A 27,403-nucleotide genomic window follows, 5' to 3' on the forward strand; every position below is an offset into this window, starting at 1 on the left:
TGAGCGAAAAATTATATGGCAGAAGCAACTGTAGTAAGCATACTGGTGGATGAAGGACTAGAAGGAGACTGAACTTCAGGTAAATTGTGAAACTCTTCTTTATATGTCCTCCTCGAGTATTCTGAGAGTTACTTTTTTTTCTGAGTTTTTGTTCATTCACTTGCCAAACAAAAAAGTGATCCATGCACCAGCTTCCAAGATACATGCTTTCATATGAAAGAAATTAAGTGGAAAAGGTTTTAGTATCACAGCCACAGAGAATTTCAGGTTTTGTTTGGCTTGTCTCCTTATGCACTATGTATATAAACAGGCTAAAATGCAGCTTCTAGTGACAGTTTTATACCAGAGTGCACAATATTAAATTTATACATTTGTTACTTAGAAACAACAAATGAGCAAGAGTAAACAACTTCTTGTCTGGATTACAGGCAAGTAGGAAGATAGTTGCTTTATATTGCAATTGCACATAATATTTTTCATACCTCTTCTTAATATAGTGTATAAACAAGCAGTTAGTATTTCATAGTTATCCGAATAAAGATGAATGTAGTTGAGAAAATGTGAATGTTTACTGTAAAAATCAATGTTTATGTCGAATACCCCTGTATAAGTTGATAACATTTCCTTCTAACTTTAATTACTGTGTTTTTTCTCCTCTGTGAAGTGTGAAGAAAACTCTAGTATAAGTTCACTATTTTCTGGAACCACAGCACAGAGTGGCTACCAAAAAGACATATTTGATATGGAAACTACTCAGTCAGGAGCAAAAAACAAGATGGCTTTAGGTTTGTAAGAAGTTTTTTTTTTTATCTTATAATTTTATATTTAGAAATTTAAATCTTATACCAAAACACAAATTCATTTAAATGTTAAAATATTCAAATAAACACTTCTGCACACTCAAGAGAGTCTGCCTTTGAAATAGGCATCAGCTTCATGATCTTGCTTCAACCTCCATATTTTTACCTACAGTTGTCACAAGTGATATTGAAAGTGGCTGCAGCTTTGTCCTGCCTATGGTGAATCACTTCTGTGTAGCTGATGTCCCCAGTAGGACTCCATGCATGAGTAAAATAGCTCATGCCTGTAATCTCTATCAGGAATTTGTCTCGGTCACTTTTGATCGCTGATTTTATAGATTTTTTTCACTTAAAAAAAAAAAAAAAAAAGTGACAGGCTCTGGAAGTAACTTTACCACAGCCAAAATTTGCAGTTAAACTCTATGGTAGATAATTGCCCCATGTCTTGGTTTTGTAATCTGTGGTCAGAAGCAAAGTTTCTGCTTGTCAGATGTCCAGAGATGGATGGTTAGAATTTGGTAGATCGTCAGGGAAATAAATTTATCAACCTGCCTGAGATAGCACTGGCTGGCTGGGAGAAAGGAGGTTGGGTTGCTTCCTTTCTTTGTCACCTGCATCTTGTATAGCAGACACTGTGTAAGCTACAGTGGCAGACTGATGACTCTTGCAAGGAGCTCTCATGGTTCAATTAATGTTGATGCTAATGTCACCAAAATGACATCAGTCTTCCCCCAGCATGATGGGGTTCCATGCTGGAGCAGGGCTTTGCGCTACCTTCCCCATATAAAAGATGGATTCACTATTTCTAATCATGTATTTTCGTGGGGACCGTCTGTCACGTAAGTTGTAGCTAAGCATTCTCAGTTCTATAAAGATTTGGCATTTCCTGTTATTACTTGACTGCACGTGCATCAGAAGCAAGGTGCTATAAAAAAGTGTTTAGTGTGGTTTAGATTTCCTTCAGAAACAAATGTTCTGTATCTCTAAGTCTCCTGATCATAACATGACATCCACATTTGGAACACGGTGAGCTTAAGGCGTTTATTTCCAAGGGTGATAATTGGTAGATGCAGGGACAGAGGAAGCAAAAGCTCACATCTACACCTTTTCTTCTTCAGGTACAAAGCTTCGGATTGACTCCAAAGAACCTGGTCTTGCTGTTGATCTGGAGGCTATTGAAAAGGAAGAACTAAAAGGGGAGGATTATGTTTTTTCCAAGAACCCAGAATCTGGGAGAGTAACCACCTTAGCTCAGCCTAGAACAGCATTATGCAGGTATGGAGGAAGATTTCAGTTTTTGGAAGATTTTTCAATTAATGATCTTAACAGTCTTCTTGCTTTACTTAGCTGACTAACCATCAAAAGCTGTGTGAAACAGTAAGATGTACATAGTTTCTATGACTTTTGCCCAAGGAGCTGAATTTTGCCTTACAACCTTACTGAATGTTTACTTCCCCCATTTCCTCCCCTGAGTACTGGGACAGGAGAGTGTGAATGGCTCTGCCACCTACTTCACTTACTCCACAGTGAGGGGAGTATGGATGTAGCCTTTACTGGCAGCACTGGTCATTACTGCTTAAGCTCTCCCCTTAGGTCCTTATCATAGTTCTGCCCTCTTGGTTTTCCCTTTCCTTTCTTCTTCCTTTTGGGAAGAGCAGTTCAGCCATGGCTCTCCAGCCTGTGCAGGAAATTTTAGCCTTGCCAGTGGTGCCAAGAAACCTTGAGCTGGCACTGGTTGTGTAAGATATTTGCCACGTCTGTCAGGTGCCCCATTCTTTTCCCACCAGTTTTGGTTTGATTAGGCAGTGGATCTGCTTTTTGGGGCCTGTTGAGTCAAATCCTCAATAATTCCCTAATTCATCTGTAACGTTCCCTCAGGGGGAAATCAGCTCAACAATAAGGTGAGGGGCTTATTTCTCCAGCCCAACATCCTAGTTCCTTTTTGCAGTTTAGCATTTACAGCTCTCAGGATCTACAGAAAATGTGTGCAAGGATGTATTGTTTCAACCTTTCAGTGGGGCATGCAATTCCATACTTCTGTTCCTATTCTGTGAATAGGTGAGTCACATACAGTATAAAAGTTTAATTAACACCCTGTTCTGGGGTGTTTAATGGAACACACCGGATCTGCTCCCAGTTGCATCATGATCTGCTTTCTGGTCAGCTAGACTGGTTTTGTCATGTTTATATCCCTCTCTGAGAATCACAGCATATATATCAGAAAGTGAACGTTAATTGCTTAAATAGTCATTTTGAATGAGTAAATGCAGTGCAGATTTGTATATCACACAGCAGCCTATAAATTTGGTCTGCCCATGTTTATTTCTGGAGCATTCCTTAAGTATACTTAAACCTAAATGCAAAAATTCCTGTCTTGTCTGTTGACTCTGCACATTTGGTTTAAACTGGACAGTGTGAGAAGGCGTTGCTGTCTCACTGCCAGATACAAAATATGTAAGGAATTGCAACCTGGCATGGGTGATGCCTTTTTTATTTTTTATTCCTTCTGCCCCCAATTAGTGAATTACCTGAGAGAGAAGAAGGAGAAGGAGAAGAAACTCCAAACTTCAGTCACTGGGGACCACCACGGACGTACGTTCATATGATTACATTATTTCTTCCCATTTACCTTATGTCTTTTTTTAATGTGAGTCAGATTAGTTCTCGTGTTGGTTTTTTTTTTTTTTTTTCCCCTCCTCTGCCAATGACTTTAAGGTACTTGTGTACCTTGGGCTTTCTTAGATACAGTGAATTTTTAACAGATGTTCAGCAGAATTATGCCTTCTATTTATACAGCTGACTTGGGAAAGCTTGGCGGGTTTACGTTGTGGATGACCTACAAGTTCTTGCTCATTTAATAACTATTAGGTGTGAACAATGCACGTAGTGCTGCTCTCTCCTTTTCCATGGGTTCTCTGCAAAACTTAATGGCAGAATTCCAAATTGCCAAGCCAAGTTTTAGCCACATCCTTGTTGTATTGTTAACATTTTTAGGTGAATTGGTTTTATGGTCCTAAGTAAAATAAGATCAGAAAATTTCTGCTTAAGTTGATGAATATGCATCTGACATACTGAAGTCAGTGTTTAGAAGGTTGTATGAAACACTTTGTTTTATTATTTGTCCAGCACACCACTTGCAGTGTTTGCCATTTCCAGACAATTTGCTCAAATTGAAGGAGGATGAATGTTTACTTGAAGAGACGCTTGTTTTGCTCTGACTTTCACTGAAATAAAAGCCTATGCCCAGTGGGCATGGGTTGGCAGCAGAATTTTGTTCTTTTTCTGGGGTGAGGTCTGCTCGGGTAAAAAGCCAACTCTGTTGAGAGCATTCTTAGGCTTCTGACTTTATCACTTTACTGTATTAAATCTTCTTGAAAGACCAGAAGCTTACATTTATTTAAGGCTTTGCATTTATAGTTTAAAAAAACTGTTTCAAGCTGTTAAACTACCACATGTATTTTTTCAGTGTTGAGATTTTTAGAGACCCTCACGTGTCTCTTGGAATCAGTATTGTTGGTGGACAAACTGTCATAAAGCGCCTGAAAAATGGGGAAGAAATTAAAGGGATCTTTATCAAACAAGTTTTGGAAGACAGCCCAGCAGGAAGAACAAGGGCTTTAAAAACTGGAGATAAAATACTTGAGGTAAATGCAGATAAACCTACCTTTTCATTCTAAGAAAGAAAGATTGACTCAAACAGTTTGGGGAGAAGGACAAAATACTGGCACCACTTCATAAAGTATTGATGACACTGTATTTTGAAAACCAAAAGAAATAACTGGTGTCATCTTTTTTTTAAGGTCTGACTATGGAATTCTTTTAACATTCTTTATATTTAAGAAAAGATTGGTCCTGGTATCTGGTGGGGAAATGAAAAAAATAAGTGTTCCTTCTTCCAATATAAATAAGTTATAGCATACCTTTATAAGCATAAGTTACAAAATATAGAAGAAGAAAATCTTCATACTGAAATTTGGTCTGTTTTTTGCATGTGTTAATTTGGAATAGTTAACAGTCTGATTAATTACTACTTGGGGGAAGTCCTTGATTCTGGCAGGTGCCGCAGGGGAGAAGGCCATTCCTGGCTCTCATCTCTGGCTCTGTGTTGATTTTTTTTTAACTAACTTTTCTCCAAATAAATGCTACTGAATCTGGGTTCCTAAGCTGATAGTGCCATTCTTGTATGTGTTTCAGGGTTGTGTGTGAAGTTTTGAAAAATTGTTTCAAGTCAGGTTTAGTTCATAAACAGGTAAAATCTGAAAGAGGTGTATTATACCTACCATTATATCTAGCATTTTCTGGCAAGTTACTCCTTATGTTTTTATCTAGAAGGATTGCTTTGGGAAACATATGGCCATCTTTTAATTATGAATACTAAGTAACATACTTTTTCCTTAAACCATCATGGAAATCTACTTTAAAAATAATTTCTCTTGACTGCTTTTGGTATCCTCAGATACACTAAATCTTCTGTGAATGTATGTGATCTCTTATAATGACTCTGTGCCAAAAACAAGCTACCTAATAAAAACATTGTTTGTTAGGTTTCTGGGATAGACCTACAAAACGCCACACATGAGGAAGCAGTAGAAGCTATCAAGAACGCAGGAAATCCTGTTGTGTTTGTGGTTCAGGGTTTGTCTAACATACCAAAAGTAAGTTTATTTCTATTTTTATTCCAAAACTTAATAAAAGTCTAATCCTCATTTTAAACTTGACTGAATTTCTTTCAGCAAGTTCCATCAATTTTTCTGTCCATCCTTTCTGTTGGAGTTTCTGCTTATAGACCACGTGATTGATTACTTGTCTGGCCTGATTTGAAACCTTGTTTCTCTGATGTAAATCAAGTAGATATAAATCTGTTGACTAGGTGTTAATTCAGTTCTCCCACCTGTGTAATTGAGTTTGGCCCTGTGAATTTTAATTCGTTCATATTTCATAATCGAAAAATATAATCTGCTATCCAAATGAGCAAAAGTGTAATTAAAATTAGCCAGATTCACACTATCAGTTCTGTGTAAAATGTCATCAATGGGACCTGAAGTAGTTATTTGGGAGCAAGTGAAATTTCAAGAGATTTAGATGCTTCCTCATCTGCAAGGCCAAGGCAAGAAACCTTTTAATGCCTTAATAAGAAAAGACATACAATCCTGCCTGCCTTGAAGGACACATAAAACCCCCAAGACTTCTGTGTACTCTCAGTGTAATCTGACAATTTAATTGAGAATTTTGGTGGATTAGTAGACCTGAGGAAACCTTTTTGACAACTGCAGACAAATCTGGCACAACTGTGTCCATTATTTTTCCAGTGCCTCCAGGGAGTCTTTCAAAATCTATTAAGACTTTCACCAGCTATGCTGGGAAGGTGCTCAAGCAGTGATGGCAAAAATCACAGTGATAGTAGCTGAGCTGGCTTCCTTTCTGTATTGGCTTTTTCACATAAAATATCCCTCCAAACTGTCAGAATGTTCAAGTGTTCATCTGCATCTCTGACCCTTACTTTCCTAGTCAATCTAGCGAGATCACGAGAAAGGAGGATAACATGAAATTTTAGTTGCTTTGCTTTGAACTGTAGGCCGTAGGAAACTGGGCAGCCATGGACTTTCAGCAGTGCTGCACAGTCCCAATTCCCATTCACCAAAATAAGGTGCTGTCAGAGTGGGAATATATTACCTTTTGAAAGAATAAAGAACAACAAGAAGGAATATGACGTGGAGGCTAAATATGCTCTCTTATAAGAAGTCTGTGTGCATGGACACTGGTCTCTATCTGAATCATTAAGAACTGGCACTTCAGGAGTCCATACCGAGCTCTGCATCAAGGATGTACATCCATATTGTTGACTTCAGAGTAATGTTTAACTGAATGAAGAGATGGGGCTAGATATCAAATAATGAGCATTAAAACCAGTAGAGAATGTTTGTAAATTCAGTAAAATAATGTAATTTAAAGACTGCACTGCAATGCCCTTCTGCATGGGGCAAAATGAAGAGTGCAATGGGTAGCTTCATTGTTGTCATTACCTAACGTTTGGATGTTTGTTTTGTGGCTATAATACTCTTTCTAAAGTGTATAATATATGCATTGGTTTTCAGGTGGTTTCTGCTGTACAGCCTAGGGGAATCAAAGTCAGTAAAGACCAGGACGCAGACAAAGAAAATAAGACTGAAAAGGTATTTATTCCATTCAATGCTATACCCAAGTTTTACTAAATCAAATGGTATAATAGCATGCATTCTAGCTATGATAAGTCCCCCCCTGAAGTATGAAATGAAAATTTGAAGTGTTTTGTTGAAATATCTTTGATTTGAGTAATTTTTGCCAAAATTCTGCCAAATAGAAGGCAGGTTTCTGACAAATGTTCTGTGGGTCTCCCCTGGGTGCTGAAACCCTGTACTTACTGCAGCTCTTTACTGGCATCTTTCTGGAAGTACCTGCTTTGCTCCACGTGGAGGCAAATTGATTCTCTTTGTTCAGTAGAAGCAGAGAAATAATAACATGTACACAAATGATATCCTTAATGTGAGGCTGGCTGAAATTCAGTAAAATCATGTTATAGGATAATTAAATCCGCTAAGTCTCCTATGTTTCCCATTGCTGTGTAAAACAAGGAAATGACCGAGTGATCTGTAGCTGGCCAGCTAATTGTGAAGCAATTATTGCACAGTAACTTTCAAGCAACTTCACAGGAGGTTTAAAAGAGAAAAAAATCTGTTTAGTCTAAACCAGTGGATTTGTTTTAATCGCTGCAATAAAGGTAAAATTTAATTTCTCATTGCCAGATTGCTCTAATGGCCTAGGTATTTTCCTGTGGGAACTGTGCTGACTGGTGAACACAGATCAGGTACTTTGAGGGTGTCAGAACTGGAGGAGCAGAGACACAATTAGTGCAGACAATAACTTTCGCCTAGTGCAGTTTAACATGCCAACGATAAATACGATGAACTTTTCATTTGATCCTACTCGGTAGTCTGGTCTGTGGTGGGTAACTGAGAAGGGCCTCTTGCCTCTAAAACTTTTTGTAAGACTCCTGTCAGATCCTGTCAGATACAGAAGCTATGAGGCTCAGTTATTCAAAAAAAATCAAGAAAGGTGTTGAAGTCATGCTTTCATGCTAGTGGATAATACTTATAATGAAGCAGTTACAATCCCCTTCTCTTGGTTTTGTTATCTATATTTCCAATCTCAAAAGCGCTCATCCTCTTGCAGTGTGCTGCCTTTAATCTCTAGGACTCCAGTGTGTTGCATTCTATAGCGTTCGGAGGTTAAAGAGGGAGCCTAATCTTTTTCAAACGTTTTTCATCTATTGGTGCTGTAAACTGGTGGGTGGAATACAGAAGAGCTTCAGTGCATAAATATGTAGTTCCCTTTTAGCTTTGAACATTGATTCACAAAGCAGTCACACTGTGCTACAGTAGGGACATCTCTGAGTTGGAAAGAGTTGCTATTAGTGGATTACTAGTCTGCGTCCCTATGGGGAACCAGTGATATTTCTAGTCCAGTCTTCAAAGTGTCACAAAAGTGTTTGGTTTGAAAGCAGCCATATCCAGCTGGAAAATCTGCCTTTTCCTGTATGATGAATTATCTTCTCGATACCGAATGTTTTCTCTGATTTGTTGGTGTTTATCCTCCTCTATTGATCTGTTTGCTTAAAAATCATCACTTGAAGTAATTTATATAAAACCATTTAAAACAATTGAGTTTCTTGTGGACAAACTCGGATATTAACATTATTTTGCTGGTTGGCTGTGTAAACTGTGCTTTTGCCTCTGTGCTGGAAAGAGCTGTGTTAATACAAAAACATGGCTTGATGGAGTACTCTGGCACAATTTACGTATCTGGCTTTTCAGCGGGTCAGGAGGGATGAGGGAAGCTTGTCCTGAGTCATAGCAAACTGCTGGATAAGCTTAGGTGTCTCGGGTAATTTCACACAGACTTTCTAGCAAATGTTTAAAGTCTTAAAAAGGCAAAGGGTCAATATTTAGACTATGAGTTATTACTGAATTATAATGATACTGCTGATTTGTCATAGGCAGCTGAAAGTGGGGCTGCAGGTTTTCCATCTTTACATGCTCGGTAATGCAGAATGGGAGTCCTTTCACAGTTCCTGGACTTTCTGGATTTTGCACAGTTCTACCTGTGTTGGTGTCAGGCAAAAAGTGAGAGGTGTATTGTACTCTTTGGGGAAACAGCTGTCGTGTTGCAAAGTACTCTTATTTATACACTCCTACTAGTATTGGATTGAATAAATTTCATTTATTATTGTTATGCTGTCTTCAACGCAGCACTTTACTGTAATGTTTTTTAAGTGCGTGAGATGATGGGATGGGAGATATCTCACAAGTTTTTCTATGTAGCTAGCATTGCAGTTTGCTAGTTAGACTATTCTATACAAATTTAGGCTCAAGGTTTTAGAAATCAATATGCAGGTTCAGCTTTCATTGTACACAGTGAAAAATTTTATTCTGCATTTGATGTTTGGGTGTTGAGTCGTATTTCCCAGCTATAGAAGAAATTAATTACCGGCATTCTGGTTGCTCTAATGGCATATTGTACTCAGTGTTCCCTTTTTAAAGTGCATCCTGCTATTAGTAGTGGGGTTGCATGGGATACGGTTGAACATAATTTAGTGAAATCATGTAGCAAGCTAAGGCACAATCCAGTTACTTGGAGCTATAAAAAGGGTTGCTCGGACGGACAAGCACCTTCATTAGATTCAGAGCCCATTCTTTATACCTGCTATGCGCCGCTATATTCATCATTACAGGAGCTGCCTGTATTTATGTGAGGTAATAGAATTTTATTATAAGTTATAATTCAAAATCTCTTTTAAATTTAAGCCAAAATATAGATGAACTGATATGTTTAAATATTTGTAGATGCACTAAGGAGACTGAGTTCTTATTTTGTATTTAAAAGTTTGACTTTTATCAGTACCAGACAATTTTGTTGTTGAGTCTCTAATGAGAAATGGAATAGAATTTAGTGTTGATTTTTAACCCTTGATTAATGTTTATACTTCCATGCTTATGATGATACACAAGTATTCTGTCAACAAGTAAACATGCATGCACAGTTGTGTTTTCTTTTTTTGATGGTCAGTGCCACTTGTACTGATTTCTTGTGTAAAAAGCCTATGCTGCAGAATTTAGCATTGTAATTAAATGCTGTGTATGTACATACAGAGTGCAGTAGACAATAGGATTTTTTTTCTTGTGTGTGGAGGTTACAAAACATGTAACTGTTTGTCTTTGAATCCGTTAGAGAAAATATGGGGCTCCGCCTCCAATGAAATTGCCACCTCCTTATAGAGCACTTGAAAAGCTGCATGCAGAGGAAGTTAACGTGGATGAAGAGGAGGATGAAGATGCTTGTGCAGAGAGTGAGTAATGCCACAATCATTACGTGAGATTACATTTATGGAACACAATCAGATTGTGATAAACATAGCTGCCGCTTATTGCTTGTATTATGGGAAGTAGTGCTCAGTATGGCAATAGCATCTAATCCTCAACCTTGTTCTTACCAAGGGCTACTGATTTGTATCTTAGTCTTCTCTTCCCAGCCAGGCTCCTATGGCTCAGCTCTTCCGAAGAGATGTAGGAAGGGCTCTATTTATTTTCAGTCTAAGAATGTCTGAGCAATGTCTAGAGGACTTGCTCTGGCAGTCATGTCAGCAGTGAAAGGCAGATGTTGTTCTTTCCTGTTATAATTGCAGTGGTAGCGGAGCAGGCATAGGCTGGGAAGCACTGGTACATAGTCCTTCTCCAGAAAAGCCTGCAGTTGATTTCAGACAACGCTGTTCAAACAAGATATTTTCCTTGAAAAAGAAAAACCTGCTGATTTAGTCAGTACTCTACTGAAAAAAGGATCTCCTTTTTTTGTAGCACCTTTTATGGGAAAGGTTTTGTAATTGTCCAGTTCTGGGTTTTGCAATGAATTATAACAATATGCATGTGGAAGAGTAGGGACCTAAACAGTAGGGTGCAGGGCAACTTGAGAGCTTTTCCGGCAGCGTGACTTAGATTCCAGCATACTGCTTTGTAGATTACAACTTTGGATAAGCGGCATATTATTATCCATAACTTATCTTCCAAAAAAATATTTAGGAATACTAAAATTGCAGTTAGGAATCCTAAATTATTTTCTAAAATTAGTTACCTTTTTATATTTTTCTCCTTTTACTCTCATAGCAAATCAGTATACATGTGGGGCTTTTGTTGCAGTTTGATTTGGATTTTTTGCTACAGTGATTTTTCGCATCATCCTTTATCTTGAAGAGGTTTTTGTTTGCCCTAGTTATGGGTAAGCCAAAGCAGAGGGATGCCTTTGTAGCTTTTGACCTTGAATTGACCGTGGCTCCCATTCAGAGTGGAAGCTCCTAACTTGGGGCCTGCTGGTGGGAAAGCTCTTCCAGCTGCTCTTGCTGATTTCCTTGGCAATGGTGTGCCATTGAAACCAAGATTATTAATGGGCTTAGTTGGTTTGTCATTTTTAGGGCTGCTTTGGTGGAGACAAGGAGGATTTTGGAAGGTTGTTCTCATGGAAACAGTAATGGGGGCACAGAAGCAGGATGTTCAGCTCTGCCTTTGCTGCTTTGAGGGAAAGCTGCAAGTTCTCGAACCAACTGAGATTTTTCCAGAACTCCTCCTTAATGAGTCTCTCATCTCATCTGTCTGCAGTATGCCACATAGTTACCTCAAGAAGGTCTTCTCAGTATTTTTGTGGGGAGTGGGAGTGGGGAGGAGCATCTGACTGCAGACTCTGTGGATGTTGGCCTGAATATATCTTCAGCTTTCAAACCAACTCTGTAAACCTTCAGTTGTAGCAAACTGATTTCAGCTTGTTATTAAAGTTATAATTCCCAGTTAAAAGATATATTTGATAAGTATCCTGGCAGCTGAGTTACCTCATTTGGATATGCCTCAATCCAAGTGCTTGCTAGACCTAAGTTAATACTTTTCACAGAAATAATTTCTTATTGATGGCCTTGGTCATTTTTTAGCTCTCCTGCCATCCCTAATGATACTGCCAGCTAAGTCTAATAGCTGAAAAGGTAAAGCTACTTCTGATATTAAATTCATCAATCCTACCAGATTTGGCAGCAGCAAGCAGATCTGTTCAGATGAATCCCCTTCTCTCTGCCCTTTTTACTGACTGAAGTTGAATATTTTGCAACAGCCATCTTTCCCATGAATTTTGGGAAACCAAGATAGGCGTTTTCCATTTTCTCCCCCACCTCATTCTGTTTCTTTAAAGTAAAAAACAGGCTAAGGAAGCTTAAATTAAGTTTGTACCTCAACCCTTGAAGTAAAAAGCATGTTAGAAATGATCTAAGTGTACTTAATGATATTAAGCATCTTGGCAGCTGTGGAATGGACTTTTACAGAGTCTATTTTCTGTGATCACTTAAAAACCAAAGTTTTCACTGTAAATTCCAGTACAGTATTGCTTCTGTGAGCTACTTGATGTTTATAACTTCTGTCCTGATTCTTGAGCACCTTTCGCAGAAACCTCAGCCCAGGCCAGTACTCACCTTTTTAACACTGTCCACTTGCCTGTTCATATTGGTCTACTTCTTACCCACGTATCCTACTCATTCTGCTGGTTTTGTAACTCACCACTTTTCTGATCTTCAGTGAACAGGTGAACTAGATTTCTTGTCTTCCCTACTTAGAAGATAAGTTATCTTAAAAGGAAGAAGTGGTGTCAGCTCAGGTAAATTCATGTCGTATCCTCTCCTTCTTTCTTTTCCTTAGTTTTCAATCTCTGCCAATAGCATGGAAGGCCTTAGCGGGCATTTTGAGGTGGCACAGCTGTTAAATCTGTCCTCTGGTTGTGCTCCTGATGGATTTTATTTTATTTTTTAACATTCTTATTAATACAGCTGCAGTGTCACGAACCTGCTCATCAATTTCTTTCATACTCCAGAAATACTTTACTTGTTCCACTTGACATTTTTTCTACTTGCTTGTCACTTCTTTTGACCCATGTTCTTACCTTTTGTCTCCATGTCCTTCATCATTCCCCATACTGAAAATGAAAGCAAAGCTTTGTTAGTCTTCCTGTCATACTCAGAAAATTTTTCTTTCCTTTCTGTTCCATCCATACTGCCTCACAGTCTCTGTTTTGCCTGTTTTCCCCTTAAAGTGGCTGAATAACCTTTTGGTATTGATTTAATTTCCCCTGTGGGATCTAAATCCACTTGCCTTTTGACAATGCTCCCTTTTTATTTCTGCTTTTCCACCACTGAAAACGTAGCTTTCATTGCTGACTTGTTGGAACAAACAGTCATTTCTTGTAGATGTTGTCCCTTTTCTTTTCAAATATTGTTTTTGATCCAAATAGGGTGAATCCTTGTTGGGAATAGAACTACTAGGTAGCTCTCAGTTTAGAGAAACTCCAGAAGTCCTCCATGTTTCTGTGGTTTAAGAAGTTTAAAGAAGTTCCAGATGTTTTTGTTTGGTTTTGTTTGTTTGTTTGTTTTTCAAATGTGCGGTTTTGTACCCAAGACCCTTAGTTCCAGACCTCCTGCTTCTCTGTATTTCAGTTTCATGTGAACCACCGTTACTTCCAATATTATTTTCAAAGTTCTTAGATAGCTTTTTGCTAGACTTTGAAGGCAAGTTGAAAATAGTATTTCCTCTTGTTTTATTTCTTTTTCTAGTGACACTGTCAAACCTTTATCAGTATTTAACACTAAACCTATGTGATGTGATTTTTGTTTACTCTTTTCCTTGACTTTGCTGTTTTAAGGCTTTCAGTTTACACTTTAAAATATTTTTGTTAAAATTGCAGGGTGTGCATCCTGCTGCAAAAAGACCGTTAGAAATGCTTAATCTTACAGACCTGAAAATGTTGCAACATGAGTTTAGAGTTTTTCCTCCCCGTGCTGGAAACTCTTGTCCATGGCAGATGTTATTTTGGAGGAGGTTGCTCTCCATGAAGAGATTTTTTTTAGGCTTCCCAAACCTTAAAAACATCAGGTTTTGAATAGGATTTTTTTTTTTTTTAATCAAAACAAATAAAAGGGGGGGAGAGCATATAAAGGAGCTATTTGTACTTACAAGCAGCTGTGCTACAGACTGCTTCAATAGGCATTGGTGTGTTTTCCTTGAGTGGTGGATGGCTGTAGGTGTGCACTAAGAATCTGCTAATGGACTAATGTGCACCCTGTTGCGCCTTATTGCTATAATGAGGGGTTAGTAGTAAAAAGAAGCAGAGGAAATGGATGGGCAGAGTAGTTTGTAATGGAATGTTTTGTAAGGTTTTCCTTGGGGCATTCATAACTGTACAGTTTAGAGATACTTTTGTGATTGAGTTGAAGCAACTGTAAGTTAAATGGGAAAGACCTTAAAAAACATTATAAGAAAACTAAATAGACAACTGTTGAAAGAACCTGGAATCCTTAATTTCAGCTGATATTATATATACTGGTAAAATCCTTTGTCTAGTTAGTTGACTGAGATTGATCTGGTTGGTTTCAAATAAGTTTAAAATAATAAAAATAGATAATAATAACAAATTTGTGAAAGGTGGCTAAGATAATGGACTGGATACTGCTGTGCTCAGACTTCCTGTCTGCAAGGATATTCAACTGTATCTAATAAGGGGATGATAATGCCCCCTTCCTTTTATTTTGTCTCTACATAATGTAGAAATCAATGAAGCTCTAAGAAAGCATAATGATTTATCTTCCTAAAATGCATTTTGAGGAATGGCGGTTTCTCTACCAAAGCAAAAGATTTTAAAACAACTGTAGTATTTCTACTCTGCGTTCCCCATAAATCTGTGGCTGCGTAGGGAGCAAGTGGGGAGAGTGTGTGTGTGCACTCACGTGTGTAGGTTGGTTCAAGCCAACCCACGCTGCCTGTTGTCTCGGTAGGGTTGGGCTGGGGTGAGAAAGCTCTCGGGCATGTGAACAGAGTGCTCACATCCCACCTAAGGTTTTTAGCAGCTTCCATAGTGTCAGTGATATCTGTGCACACGTGAGAGAGTGGTGGCTTTCATTAAAAACAAAAGACAAAAATAAAGGAAAAGAGTTCAGTTGAGACTTTGTAGAAAGTATGGTCAAGTATATGTGGGGTGCATAAATGACCTCAGGGAGTGTCTATGTACTGCTGTGGGCAAAGACGGGAAAACAATCCTTGGCACTTTGGAAAAATGCCAGAATTATTAACAATGACTAAATAAAACCAAAACTGCTGATAAATCAATATAATTTGTGAGAATGTGACTGTTTAGAGCCTCTTTTATGCAAAGCTGTGCTAAAACAAAGGAAAAGCCATTCTTAATTTTATTTTAATTTGGGGGGGGGGGGGGCACACACCTGAAAACTGATCTCCAGGTGAGGCAGCTTGTGTAGCCAAACACTGCCTCTCCAATAGATGTCACTGCAATCAACAGCAAATAGAGAATGATGTTCAAAGAGTAAGATGTAGCTTGGAAAAATGCTTCAAGCTTTATGAAAATAAAATACTGAAAAATTAGTAATTGAAGTATTTAATTTTCTTAAATATAGGAACAAGTGGATTTCCAAAGAACATGCAAGAGCTGGGATCAGACGAATAGAGCAGTCACTTTCATTTCTTAGCTTTGTGTTAATCTCTACTTAATGTTACTCTGTCCCATTAATCTTTTTTTCCCATTCTTGTTCTGACCCATAATTAGCTAAAATATGTAAGTTTTGTAACCACCCACAATATCAGATCCAGAAGGGCTGTATGTGCTGGGCAGACTCACAAGCTGTTGTGCCACATGAGGATAGATTATGATGTTGATGTGATTGTAGTTTGGGGTTGTGGGTTAGTCTGGGTTTTTGTTATTGGGCTGGTTCGGGTTTTTTTTTTACTGTGTTTCTGAATAACATGCACAGTTCTCATCGTCTGATGAAGTATCGCAAAAGGAAATTACATTCTTGATGAATTAATAGTAAAATTGCAGCTGGGACTTCTCGTATGTTTTACTGTGTGCTTGTACATAATGCACTGAACAGATGGCTTTGTGTGTGCTGTGATACATATTCTAAAGAAAGGATAATTAACTTTAAAAATTAACAAATTAATGGTATTAACAAAATAACTGAGTATTTTGAGTTGTTTTAAATGTAGCACTTGGAATAGAGAATTAGTAAGAACTTCCCAAAATAACTAAGTATGTTTATAAATTTAGAGAGAGATTTTATCTTTGCTTTTTTTAATTACTAAATGAAGGATTTTGAGTCTTTTCAATGTTTCCCTTCAGCACTCATTGCAGTAAAACTAATATTGCTTGTTTAGGGTTTCAGCAAAATACAAGTTATGATGAAGTTTGAATCTTTCTTATGCTTATATTGACAGATTGGTTTTGTTTTCTAACATTAAAAAAAAACCAACCAAGCCCTATGCCATGAACACGTATCAGTGTTGGGAAACTGCAAGATTTGCAGCATTGGAAAATAACACATTTAATGAAGCCATTTGACTAAGAGAAATTCGTTTCTAACCCCTGTAGCTTGCATGAAAAGGATGCTTAGATAAATAAATGTCTATTAACTGCTACTTTGCCATGCAGTGGGTCATTAAGCGTGATAGTACCTGCAGCTAACAGCGGTATAAACAAACATTTGAGGTGGCTCGTGTTTGGGGATAGAGATGTCATTCGAATGCTGGCAGAGTAAGCCAGTGCACAAACAGCAGCCGTAGAGCATCAGTGGGTCAGATGTGGGAAACCAGAGATCTGCTTCTCCCTGCATACTTTCATAGGCAGCTTTCATCTGCTGGCAGATGTAACTGTTAGCTTGTGGGTAGCTTGAAATTAATATAATTGATGGCATCTCATAATAGAAACAGGCAGACGGTTTGCCCTTAAGGAGAGAAAAATCTCAGAAAAATAGGCCCAAGGTCGTCAGAAGAAAGACAAGCACTGAGTCTGTGTATGATGAGGATTTGAGCTGCTTACAGCATTGAATGTTTGTCAGGAATGCAGATATCTTGAAGTACATGCTGGTACAGCAATGGTACAAGGGGGTTTCCCAGGTAAGGATTCAGATCTATCTCTGTATTGTGTTTGTTTCCAGCAAGTCATTTTAAGTATTTTTAGTGATAATTTAGAACTAGTGAAGTGCTGGAGGTAAGAAAATAATAGCACAGGTCTTTTTTTTCTCAGTTTGAAGCATGGACATATAGCATGATTGAAATATTGAATGCATTTAATATCTTTAAAATATTTTCTCTGGTGTTTGCTTACAAATCAATGTGTGTATGTTGGTGTTCAACATTCTTATATACAAAACTGACATGAGCACGCAGTGCTTAAGTATAAGAATTCCTAGCATTAAATTTCTTGCTATATAGAATAATCTACTCTTCCATAACTGTTATTGTAATGTAGAGACAGATGGCTGAATTTTCTTCACTTTGCTTGTTAAGAATGTGTTAGGTAAATGTTTTTAGACTAAAATAAAAAGCTGCTGGGGAATCTAAACTGAATATTCAGCATTTTCATGGTATAAGGAGGCAAAACAAGAATAAAGCAATGTGATAGTAAACAAATGAGCTATTTGCAATGAAGGATAATCTAATCTTTAAATATTGCTTTAGATTGCATTTGTTCTTAGGTATGATCTTTTCTTCCAACACAAACCAGGTATCCAGAGAATAGCATTAAAATGCTAGGCATGAAATATACTGATTTGACGTTGTAAGGTTATTACATTGTCTAAGGCATGGTGCAGGTGGCTTCTGTTGTTTGGGATCTTTGATCTTACTCGGGTGTTACAGATAAGTAATTTCATATAACTTGCAGATAGAAGATAATCTCTGTGGTATAAATCTGCATACACAGGTATCACTGTACAAACTTGCTAAGAGAGGATAATACAAGCAGATCTTTATATTGCTCTCACTGAAGAACACAGTATCACTGCAATGACTTGCAACTAAAAATATAGAAAAAGGATGCAAATATTTAAATAAACAAATGAAGGGCAAACAGTAGCCCATAAAAGGTGGTTATGTGTTATATTCTTGAATGTCTGATTTTTAGATTGGAGAATATCTTCTGTCATTACCATCATAAATTATGTTGTTCCACTGCACAAAAAAAAAAAAAAAAAAAAAAAAAGAGAGAGAGAAACTGTATTGTGCATCATGTCTTGTCCAGACTAGCACAGCATTGCTTTTAGGTAGATTATAGAATAGATTATTTGCATAATAGCTCTGTTCCAAAATGGTCTGCTTGGTTTAAGCAGTAGCTGCTACAAATATGTAGTAGAAGTAAGCCTCTAACAGAAGGGAAAGTAAAAATGTTAAATGACAATAATTTTATTCTTTACAGATGTTACCTAGTTTTCCACAGTATTGCAGTAATTGAGACAGCTGTCCAGAATAACTTCTTTAACTGTTTGAGAAAGTTGAAGTTATCTTTTGCTTCTCAGTCTTATGTCTTGTTTCTCCCTTATTCAGTGTAGTGGCTTAGAGGCTAGTCATCAATTTACCTTCTGCCTTGAGCAGGTATGTAGTTGCTCTTTATCAGGATAGCTGGCATTTAAAGAGCAATCCAGAATATTTATCTGTAGGTATGCTAGCTATAGTACACTGGGACAGACTATTAAAAATTGGCTTTATGCCTTGTAGTGGCCACATGCATACTGAAAACTACTTGCAAGCTAATGACATTAGGAAGGAGATTTGTATACACATCTGCATATATATGTGTGTGTGTGTGTGTATAAAAGACTGTCTGCATCAGATGAACATCTCGTATTTTGAATTTGATGATAAAATATTTTACCATATTGAAATTAGAAGAGATGTTGTGGCAACTGGCTAAAGGGCAGGTAGTTCTTTCTGCCACCCCAGAAGTAATAATGAGCCTTTTATTATTAGTGTAATGATGGACGTATCTGTTTGCGTCAGTGCTCAGAGATCGTGTCTTGTGCTTCTCTGTCTCTGCTTCCCAAACAATTTATTAGAGGAAATGTTAAAACAGTGAGTTTTGGGGGATCATCAAGGAAACGGTACATTTCTGCTGCTGTGAATGTTGAAAGTGCACACGTGTGTGGACGCGTGCTGGGCAGAGATGGAGTGGAGGTCTGAGGAGCATAATCCTCCAAAACCGAGGGCCCTGGGCTGCGCTGGCACCTCTCTGGACGGAGCCCTCTGCGTGGGCAGCGCCCGTAGCCATTGCGCCCGTTCTGCATGGGCCCCCCCTGTGCTCCCCCGTGGCGGGGGGTGAGCACCTCTGTCGAGACACCCATCAGCCCAGCTCACCTCGGTGGCCGGGGAAGCGTTTCCAAGAGGCAGGTGGCACGTCAGGTACCTCTGACCGGTGGCATCTCGGAGTTGGCATCATATTCTGGGGTTGTTTTGAGAAGGTAAGGGAGAAGGGGGGGAGCAAAGTGATTTAATGGGGCTTGTCAGTTAGAACGTGCAACATGAGAGTAGGACAGGTAAGGGGACTGTTTAGGGTCTTGGTCTGGGGGAAGGACAGGGCTTGAGTGCAGAGGAGGACCTTGCTCCTTTGCACGTCTTTATGCAGGCAGGCCAGTACAGCACCAGGAGCCACTGCTGTCCCAGCAGCGGCAGCTGAGCGAGCTGCATTTGGGGATTCCAGTTCAGGTGGTGAGTGTGTTACTGCCAGGGGCCAGAGCTACAGGTAAATTCTGGACATTGTCTAAAGCCAGGATTGGTAAACCTTGACTTTGTCATACCGGTTTGTAATTCTTCTGTAGATGCCAAATGCTTTTAAGAGCTGGGGGTTTTTTGTTTGTTTGTTCATTTGTTTAAATGCTTTAGGTAGTTTTAGAGGTTCTTTTATATCCCTTAACTGAAAACCAAGTGCATTAGCAATCACATATTTATAGATACTTACGTGTTTTATCTGCGATGTCAGAACTGTAAGCTTAAGTAGCATTTTTTGACCTGTAAATGTTAAATGTAAGTGGTATTCTGAACCAGATCTTCTATAAAGGGAGGTGGGAAGTCGTCATTTCCATGGTGTGATGGTCCTGGGAATATTACGGGATACTGAACATAAGTTCCCATACTTGTAATGTGCTGTTACTTAGATTTGAACCACATACCTAAATTGGGAGGAATTTGGATGGAAATGACAGAGTGTGAAGGCACAAGGCATTTGTGTGTGCACATGCATGTGGAGCTAACTTATGGCTCTTTACACTGTGCTTGTGAGAGCAGAGAGGGATTACACCATCCAAATGGTTCTTAACGATATTATGCTACTAAGTCTCCATCTCTCCAGGTGCTCTGGGAGTAAACAGCAAGCAGCAGCATTTGCTGTACCTTAAAACAACAGCAAATTGTATCCTACACTACTAGTGTGTGTAATGGTCTCAGAATTGTCTGGTCCTGTGGAGCCAGGACTGCTCTGTAGAGCATTCAGTGGGTCGCTCGCCCGCAGCAGAGCGGCTGGATGCCCAGGGAAGGAGGAGGAGGGATGAGATTCCCTTGGTGCTGGACCCTCCTGCTCCCTGTGCCAGGCTCACCTGTGACTCGGACCTTCAACTCTGGACGTTTTTCTGCACTGAATTGTACACCTTAATGGAAACCGTGTTCTGAACCAGAAACTATATTTCTTTCAAGTGTTTGGCAAAAAATTCTGGTTTAAACCCCATAAGGTTTGGCTGTACTTTCCTCCATTTTGTAACCTATTATTCTCTTAGGGATATGACAGGTTGTTTGAGGATTTATACAGTATCATTTTGTTGTGTATCATTAATACATTTAAATAGTACAGTAATTTTACAGCAAGAGCTCATTTCAGGATTGAGTTGTTAGAAGTACAGAAGATGTGTTGTTTTTTTTTTTTTAATACTGTTTTTCAAGGGAAGAAAGCCATTAAGTTAAGAGCCTGACAGTATGATATGTAGTGAGGTATCACTGAAGGGCTGGGAGAAGAGCAGAAGGGGAAAAAAATGAGATGAGACTGGGATGTGATGGACGAGGGAGTAAGTTGAGCTGTATGCAAGGATGAGCATGGGCAGCTTACGAGCGAAGGCCGAGGAAGAGGTTGAAAGGGATTTTGTGAGGAATGGGGAGTTCAGCGAAGCCTTTCAGGGCCAGAACGATGTGGTCATTCCTTTGTGCATGCAGGAGGCATATTGTGGTGTTGTAAATGGGTAGGACTTGCACAGTGACACGTGTCAGGGAGAGTGCTGGCTCGGAAGGGCAGAGCGAGCAGCACCCGCAGCAGCTGCTGGCAGCGCGAGCGGGTGGCTCTTGGCATCGGAGCAAAGCAACGGGCTGACCCTTTCGGCGTCCCTGGATGGGTCTGCAGAGCAGCCAGTCGGTACATCTGCTCCATCCTGTCCTCCCTGTCCCCTGATAGCCGTGTGTTGGCAGACCTTCCCCTTCTCCTTTTTGGCTGATTTCTGTTCTTTGCCTGGAGAGATGCAGAAGAGACGTTTGGAGGGGAGGACAGAGGTATTAGTTGGGTGCTCTCTGTGCTGCCTCCACCTAGGACTTGAGTGCAGAGTTGTGAAGATTTTAACAAGTATTTCTGTGAGTACTGCAGCTAATGAAGTTGGATTCCTACAGATTTGTGTCTCCCGTTTGACTGACTTGAGTGTCGAGGAAGGTGTGAGCTCCGATTTAAGCTTTTCCTGTGGCTGGAGCATTTCTAAGGGGTTTCTCTCTTGTGAATTCTTTGACGCTTTAATAAAGTGTGATCTCACACCGAAGCCTTTCCCCCAGTCAGGGTATTTATCAGGTTTCTCTGCTCTCCATGGCTGCCTATTTTCATGAACCTTTTATAGTACCTTTGAGACCCCTAGTCCGCCATCACATTTGCTTCAAATTGGCTAGCAGGTTCAAAGGTTTTGGGGCTGGAGCTTGAATTGCACAGGGTATGACTGCATAAACTTTGTCCCTATGGGAAAACAGAATAAAATTATTTACCATATTAGAGTTAATTTATATTAACAGATTAAAATATAATTAATAAACACTGGAGCATAACCCCTGGACTGCAGTTCAGAAGACCTGCCATCTCTTCTGGCTTGGTTACCGTCTGTTGGATGTCTTGGTTAGCCATCTGTTGTAAGATACACAAAGCATCTTGTGCCTTCTGGAGCACCGTGCCATGGTTTCCAGGGGTTAGATGGCCATTTACATTTAAAAATAAAATAAAGTAAAAAGCAGGATCCGTAGAGTTCCAGCTTACCCAAAAGACAGTGCTTATTCCTGAGGAGCAAGTCATGGATGCATCTGAATCATCCCTTTTGAAGGCTAAATTCCCCAAGAGAAAAAAAAATCAGTTGAATATCAACCCAAAAGAATTACTGTAAAAACTACCATACCCCACTCTTATTTTTCCCACAAGCATTTGTTTTTTAACTTTCTCTTAGTTGATTTCCTCCTCCAGTCAGAGTGGAAAAAGTAAGTCTCTTTAATATAGTGAAATTTATCCGTTTAGCTCTTCCTCTTGGATAAATCCTTGGAGATGGATTTCTTTTGCCAGAAGGAAAAGAGAGACTGTCTGACATATTGCAAGTCTCTGTTCACATACATCATCAATTTCCTGATTATAATTGTGTTCATTTAAAAAATGCCCAAAGCTTAATGCATTAATATCTTTATTTCATTAAATACATTAAAGAGAAGCTATTTGTTACCTAATAACATATTTTGGTACTAAAAAAAAAATCTGTTAGAACATGCTGTTCGCTTGTTTGTGTTTTTTTTTTCTTCTGCAGAGAAACGAATGCCTTGCTTATCACTTTTTATTTGAAATGTGATATAAGCAAAGGTGTCTGACCATAATCCTTTTATTTTATTCTTTGTGGAAGAGAAAACAGGTCTGCTAGACTCTGTCCATTGGAGAAATTTAAAACAATCAGAATAGAATTTCTGATACAAAATATTGTCTTATTTAATCAAGTCTGTCAGGTTTTATGATGTCATAAGTGCAGTGTAAACCTGATTAACTTCTTGAATAGGCTCTCAAGACAGCTGGTTAAATAAGATGTATGCCTTATTTATGGAGAGTATACCACTCTTATGATTTCACAATATTAAATGGGGGTTTTTGTGTGGGAAGGAATTGTTATCCATTCCCAGATCCATGCCCAGATTCCCCCTAACGGAAAAGATTCCACCTAATGGAAAAGGAAAATGGCAGTTGGGCTGTGTAAATGCAGGAGTTGCTGTCTGACTGATGCTTTCAGTGGTAGAAAAATCTGTGTTCTTATTAACACAGTGTACATACTTATTTTCAGTTTATATCACATAGGACAATTTAAAATTATTCCAAGTAATAAACCCTTGCTTTCTCATTTTAAGAACAGACATTCAAGTTAATTCTTTATTTGGTTGTTGCCTTTCTCTTTCGGCATAATAGCATCAATCAAATGGTATGTTTTCAGCCTGGAAGTTTGCATTTTAGTTGTTCAGCTATATGAGAAGTGTTCACTTTGTCAGCCTCCTTGAATGTTCTGCTGTTTCTTAGGCTGAAGCTCCACAATTTGAGACCATCTAACTGCGAGCTGAAAGGGGGAGCACTGTTTGTCTGTATCTGCTCCCACCTTCCCTAGTTGTTTATGGTACTTGGGTGCTTGTGAGTCTTCCCTTTCTCGGCCTGTTCAACTCACTCACTCAGCACAGAACTGCTCCACCACTGAAGAGGAATGGTTTTCTGGTGGGTTGGTGACCTGCACAGGCTCACAGAGGAGTCTGAGCAGCACGAGAGATGGCTTGAACAGAGGAGGGAGGGAAGACGTTCTTCAGCTCCGCTTCATGTGGGACTTCTCATAGGCTAAACCCATGATCTAAAATCAGTGCTGTGCTGTGGGTTCCTTTCTTTTCTCCATAAGGCTGGAAAAGGTCTTCACTTCGGGATGCAGCTTGAGCTAAGGCACCACCCCAGCCATGAAGCGTGCAGGCGGAGTGCGAAGCAAGTGGTAAGAAGGCACGGGCTGTGCGAGTCCTGCTCTGCACAGCTCTGCCAGGACCAGGCTGATGAGAAACCAGAGCACACAGAGGGGAGCTGCACTTTGCTTCTCCTGAAATGGGAGGGGAACATGAGGCTGTGTTAAAGACAGGAGCACACTGGCGCTTGCTCTTGGCTGAGTCTTGTAGCTCAGTGGCTGGCTTGGCAAAGGGATCCTGTGGATTAATGTTACCAGAGGTTGCCAGTAGTACCCTCTTAATCATGGGAGAGACAAGCTGTGTATCAGAAACCTCATTTGGAGATGTGTGAGTAGGCGTCTGTCTGCTGAGCTGCAGGTCTCTTGGACTTGAAGCCAACAGTTGCCCAGCGGTGGCTACACCGCTAGCTTGTGTACCTGTTTTACATGTAATACTATGATTAATACATTAGACATCATAAATGGAATATACACATCATAGCTGAAGATACAGAAAGATATAGTAGAATAATTATTATTGGGTTTTTATTAATAGAAGAGGCTTTAAAGAAAAATTATAGGTATGTATTTGTCTTGTTTTAAGGCACAAAAATTGGTAGTCTTCAGCATTGCTGGATGTTGCAGTCATTTTTCATTTTACCTCAGCAATCAAAGGTGAGCCATGACATTCGGAAACTCATGTTTATGCTTAAACAAACAGAGCCTCCAAGCATTACTTGATGTTGTAAAAAGCTTGAAAATTACTCAAGTGAGATTTGATAGCTCAAAAAAACAGGACCTAGAACCAACCCAGACTTACCTCTCTTGAAATTTCTTGGCTCTGCAGGAGCATTACATGATTCAGGGAGGTATGGGGTGGGCTGGCCTGGTGGTTCTTATTTAATATTTTGTTTCTTGGCTTCATATCCAGAAGTGTGTAGTGTGAGGTGGGCATAGGTAGCACACCAAACGCAGTGCAGGAATGGCCTTCAGGTAGCTGACAGACCTCTCAGCAGCTCTGGGGAATTACAGAGTCTGGTTCCAGTGTCCTGTGCAAAAGCACAGAGGATCCTAAAAGTGATCAGATAGTTTGTGTTTGAGGAGCTGTAATCAGTTTGATGAAAGACTAACCAGGTATGAACCTAGCAAAATATTGATTCTGTATAGCTGCCTAAATTATAAAAAAAAAAAAAAAAAAAAAAACCAGAGGAGATAAACAATACTAAACAGTGTTGCAGGGCTGGTTAGGTCTGTTCTGTGTGTGGAGTATGTACTATCACCTTATGTCCTCTAAAAGCTGGATATGCATCTTTTTTAATATTAAGCTGCTTTTTTATTTAAATTGGATTTGCGCTTAATTTAAATGGAACATTTTCTGCTTTTAACATGCACTGTAAGTTTTAAATGGCAATCTACATAAAGATCTGAGCATACTCTAACATATTAGCATAATTTCAATGAAAAAAACTATTCGGAAAAAGTATGCGTGCACTCAGAGAACTGAGAGAAATCTGGACCCAGAACTGACTGTAGTAAAAATCCAGCTTTTGACTTTTTCTTCAGCAGCTTGAAACAAAGACCTATTCTCTCTACAGCTTATTCAACTAATTCAGTGGGAATGAAAATAGCTTATCAAACTTGAACAACTTGTTAGGAGCTGAAAAAGGATATTTTTCTTTTCTCGTCTGTGAATAAAAATTAGGAGTGTGAAGTTGAGAGTTGTCAGTTGGAAAATTATGGAAGTGTTTGTGGCCATGGTGTGATGGCAGAACCTCCTCCGAGGTCACTGCACAGTGTTTATCGTTAACTAGGTGTTCGTGAAGGCCCAAAGACAGACAAAAGGAAACCTTGGGCAAAGTGGAAATTAGACCATTTAAAAATGGTTTTGATCACCATAGAACCTCCATTATCTACTGTGAGAATAGCAATGCTTTTGTTTAATATTCCAGTTTTAAATGGAAACATTTCAATAAAAACATTTTTGTTATTAATCACAATGGCATATTTGTATGAAATATTTTTATTACAAAGCTGTTGCTTATATTTTAATTGCATTCTAACTTCTGTCCAAATACAAACAGTATATATTAAGAAAAATACATAGCATAGAAGAAATATTGTTCACAATATCTGACATACATGATAAATCTTGAGCACTTCAACAAATGTTTAGTGAATTTTATATTTCCTTAAATACTTATATAGCATTTTATCCCCATAGTTGGCCTAAAGAAGGATTATACAACGTAAATACAATCTTCTGTTGCAGCTAAATGTATTTTTGTAGTAACTAACTAGTTACAATCAATCTCTAGCAAAATAACTAAAAACTAAAAATATTAAAGGGGATTAAAATTTGTCATTAAGATCACTGTTGAATTAAATCACAACTAAAGTAAATGATCATCATCTATCTTCCTGGGTCTTTTCGCTGTTAAGACTTGCACTGTATTTTCTAGCACAGCTCTGTGGGCATTTTCCTGGGCTTTACAGTCCCAGATGACTCATCCAACTTTAATCTTTTTAATCACTGTCACAGCATATTTAAAAATTGCTGTACAAGCAAACTTAAACTACTTTGGTGGGGTTTTTTAATCCAAAAATTTAATTTAGGCATTGTCAAGTCACACTAATGTAGCGTTGTTATGTTGCAAGGCTGTGCTGGCATGGCAAAGCAAATGATCAGGTTGGGAAGAGCAAATGTTAGGTTGGGACACTCTTCCTGCCATCTCCTCTCCACCATCTCTTGTCCCAGCTGCACAGTATCATTTCTTCTTCTTCACCTACTCTTCCACAACCAGTTCCTTAGTCTTTTTTATTTTTATGGCTTGTAAGTGCAACAGTTTTGTTTTAAGCTTTATGTGCATTTTTTCCCTACATTTCACAAATGGTGGCAATTTTCCTGGGGACCTTCCTTTAAGAATTTTCTATAGATCTTTGGGCTCATCAGTACAAGTTATGTTTGCTGGTCAAAAAGTCTTTATTATTAAGTCCAAAAATCTCCCCATTTTCTTATCCCATCCCGCTCTAAGATGGAGGAGGTTCAGGCTCTCATTGCAGGTTCCTAAATTAAGAACGAATCACTATGAGAGAACTGCCTCATCACCTTGGCTTCTGAGAGGTGTCCTCTGCCTTTCACAAGTACTTATCACTGGGAAAGTTGATGCTCGGGTCCCTAAAAGCCTTCGTTAGGTAACAAACTTTCCATTTCTGACAATAGTCTGATGCCATTCTCTTTAATTAGCCTCAGTAGAGAAAGATTCCAAGATAATGACTGTGCCAGTCGCTTTGTGGGAACATCATTATTTAAAGATGAAACCCTGTCAGATCAAGTTACACTGTATTACTGTCAAGGGAGGAAGAATTTAAATGTTCACAATATTCATTTGTTCGTGTTGAGACCAAGCAGAAAAGCAATGGATTAGAGTTCCCCAATATTCTTTGTTCGGTCTCAGACACCCTTGCTCTTCAATCAAATGAATGAGCAGCTTTCAGATACAAATGTAGGGAATAGATTATAGATCCTAGCAGAGCAATCAGGAGCAAACCAGAAAACCTGCTCCTACCAGAAAGAGCAGCTTAGAAAAGAAATTGCTATCCCAATTGTGAGATTTTTTTTTTTTTTTTTTCCTTCCCAAAACTGCGTTGTAAAATGGGTCGTTAAAACATCGTCTGTCACAGCATCTGGGAATGTGATTTTGTGTGTGCACCTCGTGCATCCTTGCAGATCACTGGCGCTCGCTGGGCACGTCGACGCCAG

The 27,403-nt window shown here is 38.9% G+C and overlaps 1 protein-coding gene across 4 annotated transcripts in view; it reads left to right on the forward strand.

Moving 5' to 3' along the window:
- Positions 1 to 27,403, forward strand: part of PATJ (PATJ crumbs cell polarity complex component) — a 154,955-nt gene that overhangs the window by 57,205 nt on the left and 70,347 nt on the right. For all 4 annotated transcript variants that reach the window (XM_042806676.1, XM_042806695.1, XM_042806687.1 and 1 more), the window contains exons 21-27: positions 665 to 785; positions 1,919 to 2,075; positions 3,321 to 3,392; positions 4,267 to 4,444; positions 5,345 to 5,455; positions 6,896 to 6,973; positions 10,065 to 10,182. In XM_042806676.1, coding sequence (XP_042662610.1) covers positions 665 to 785; positions 1,919 to 2,075; positions 3,321 to 3,392; positions 4,267 to 4,444; positions 5,345 to 5,455; positions 6,896 to 6,973; positions 10,065 to 10,182 — 835 coding nt within the window. The remainder of the gene's footprint in view (positions 1 to 664; positions 786 to 1,918; positions 2,076 to 3,320; positions 3,393 to 4,266; positions 4,445 to 5,344; positions 5,456 to 6,895; positions 6,974 to 10,064; positions 10,183 to 27,403) is intronic.

This window comes from Tyto alba, unplaced genomic scaffold (assembly GCF_018691265.1).
Source record: "Tyto alba isolate M040663 unplaced genomic scaffold, T.alba_DEE_v4.0 Super-Scaffold_1000006, whole genome shotgun sequence".
Classification (NCBI taxonomy): domain Eukaryota; kingdom Metazoa; phylum Chordata; class Aves; order Strigiformes; family Tytonidae; genus Tyto; species Tyto alba.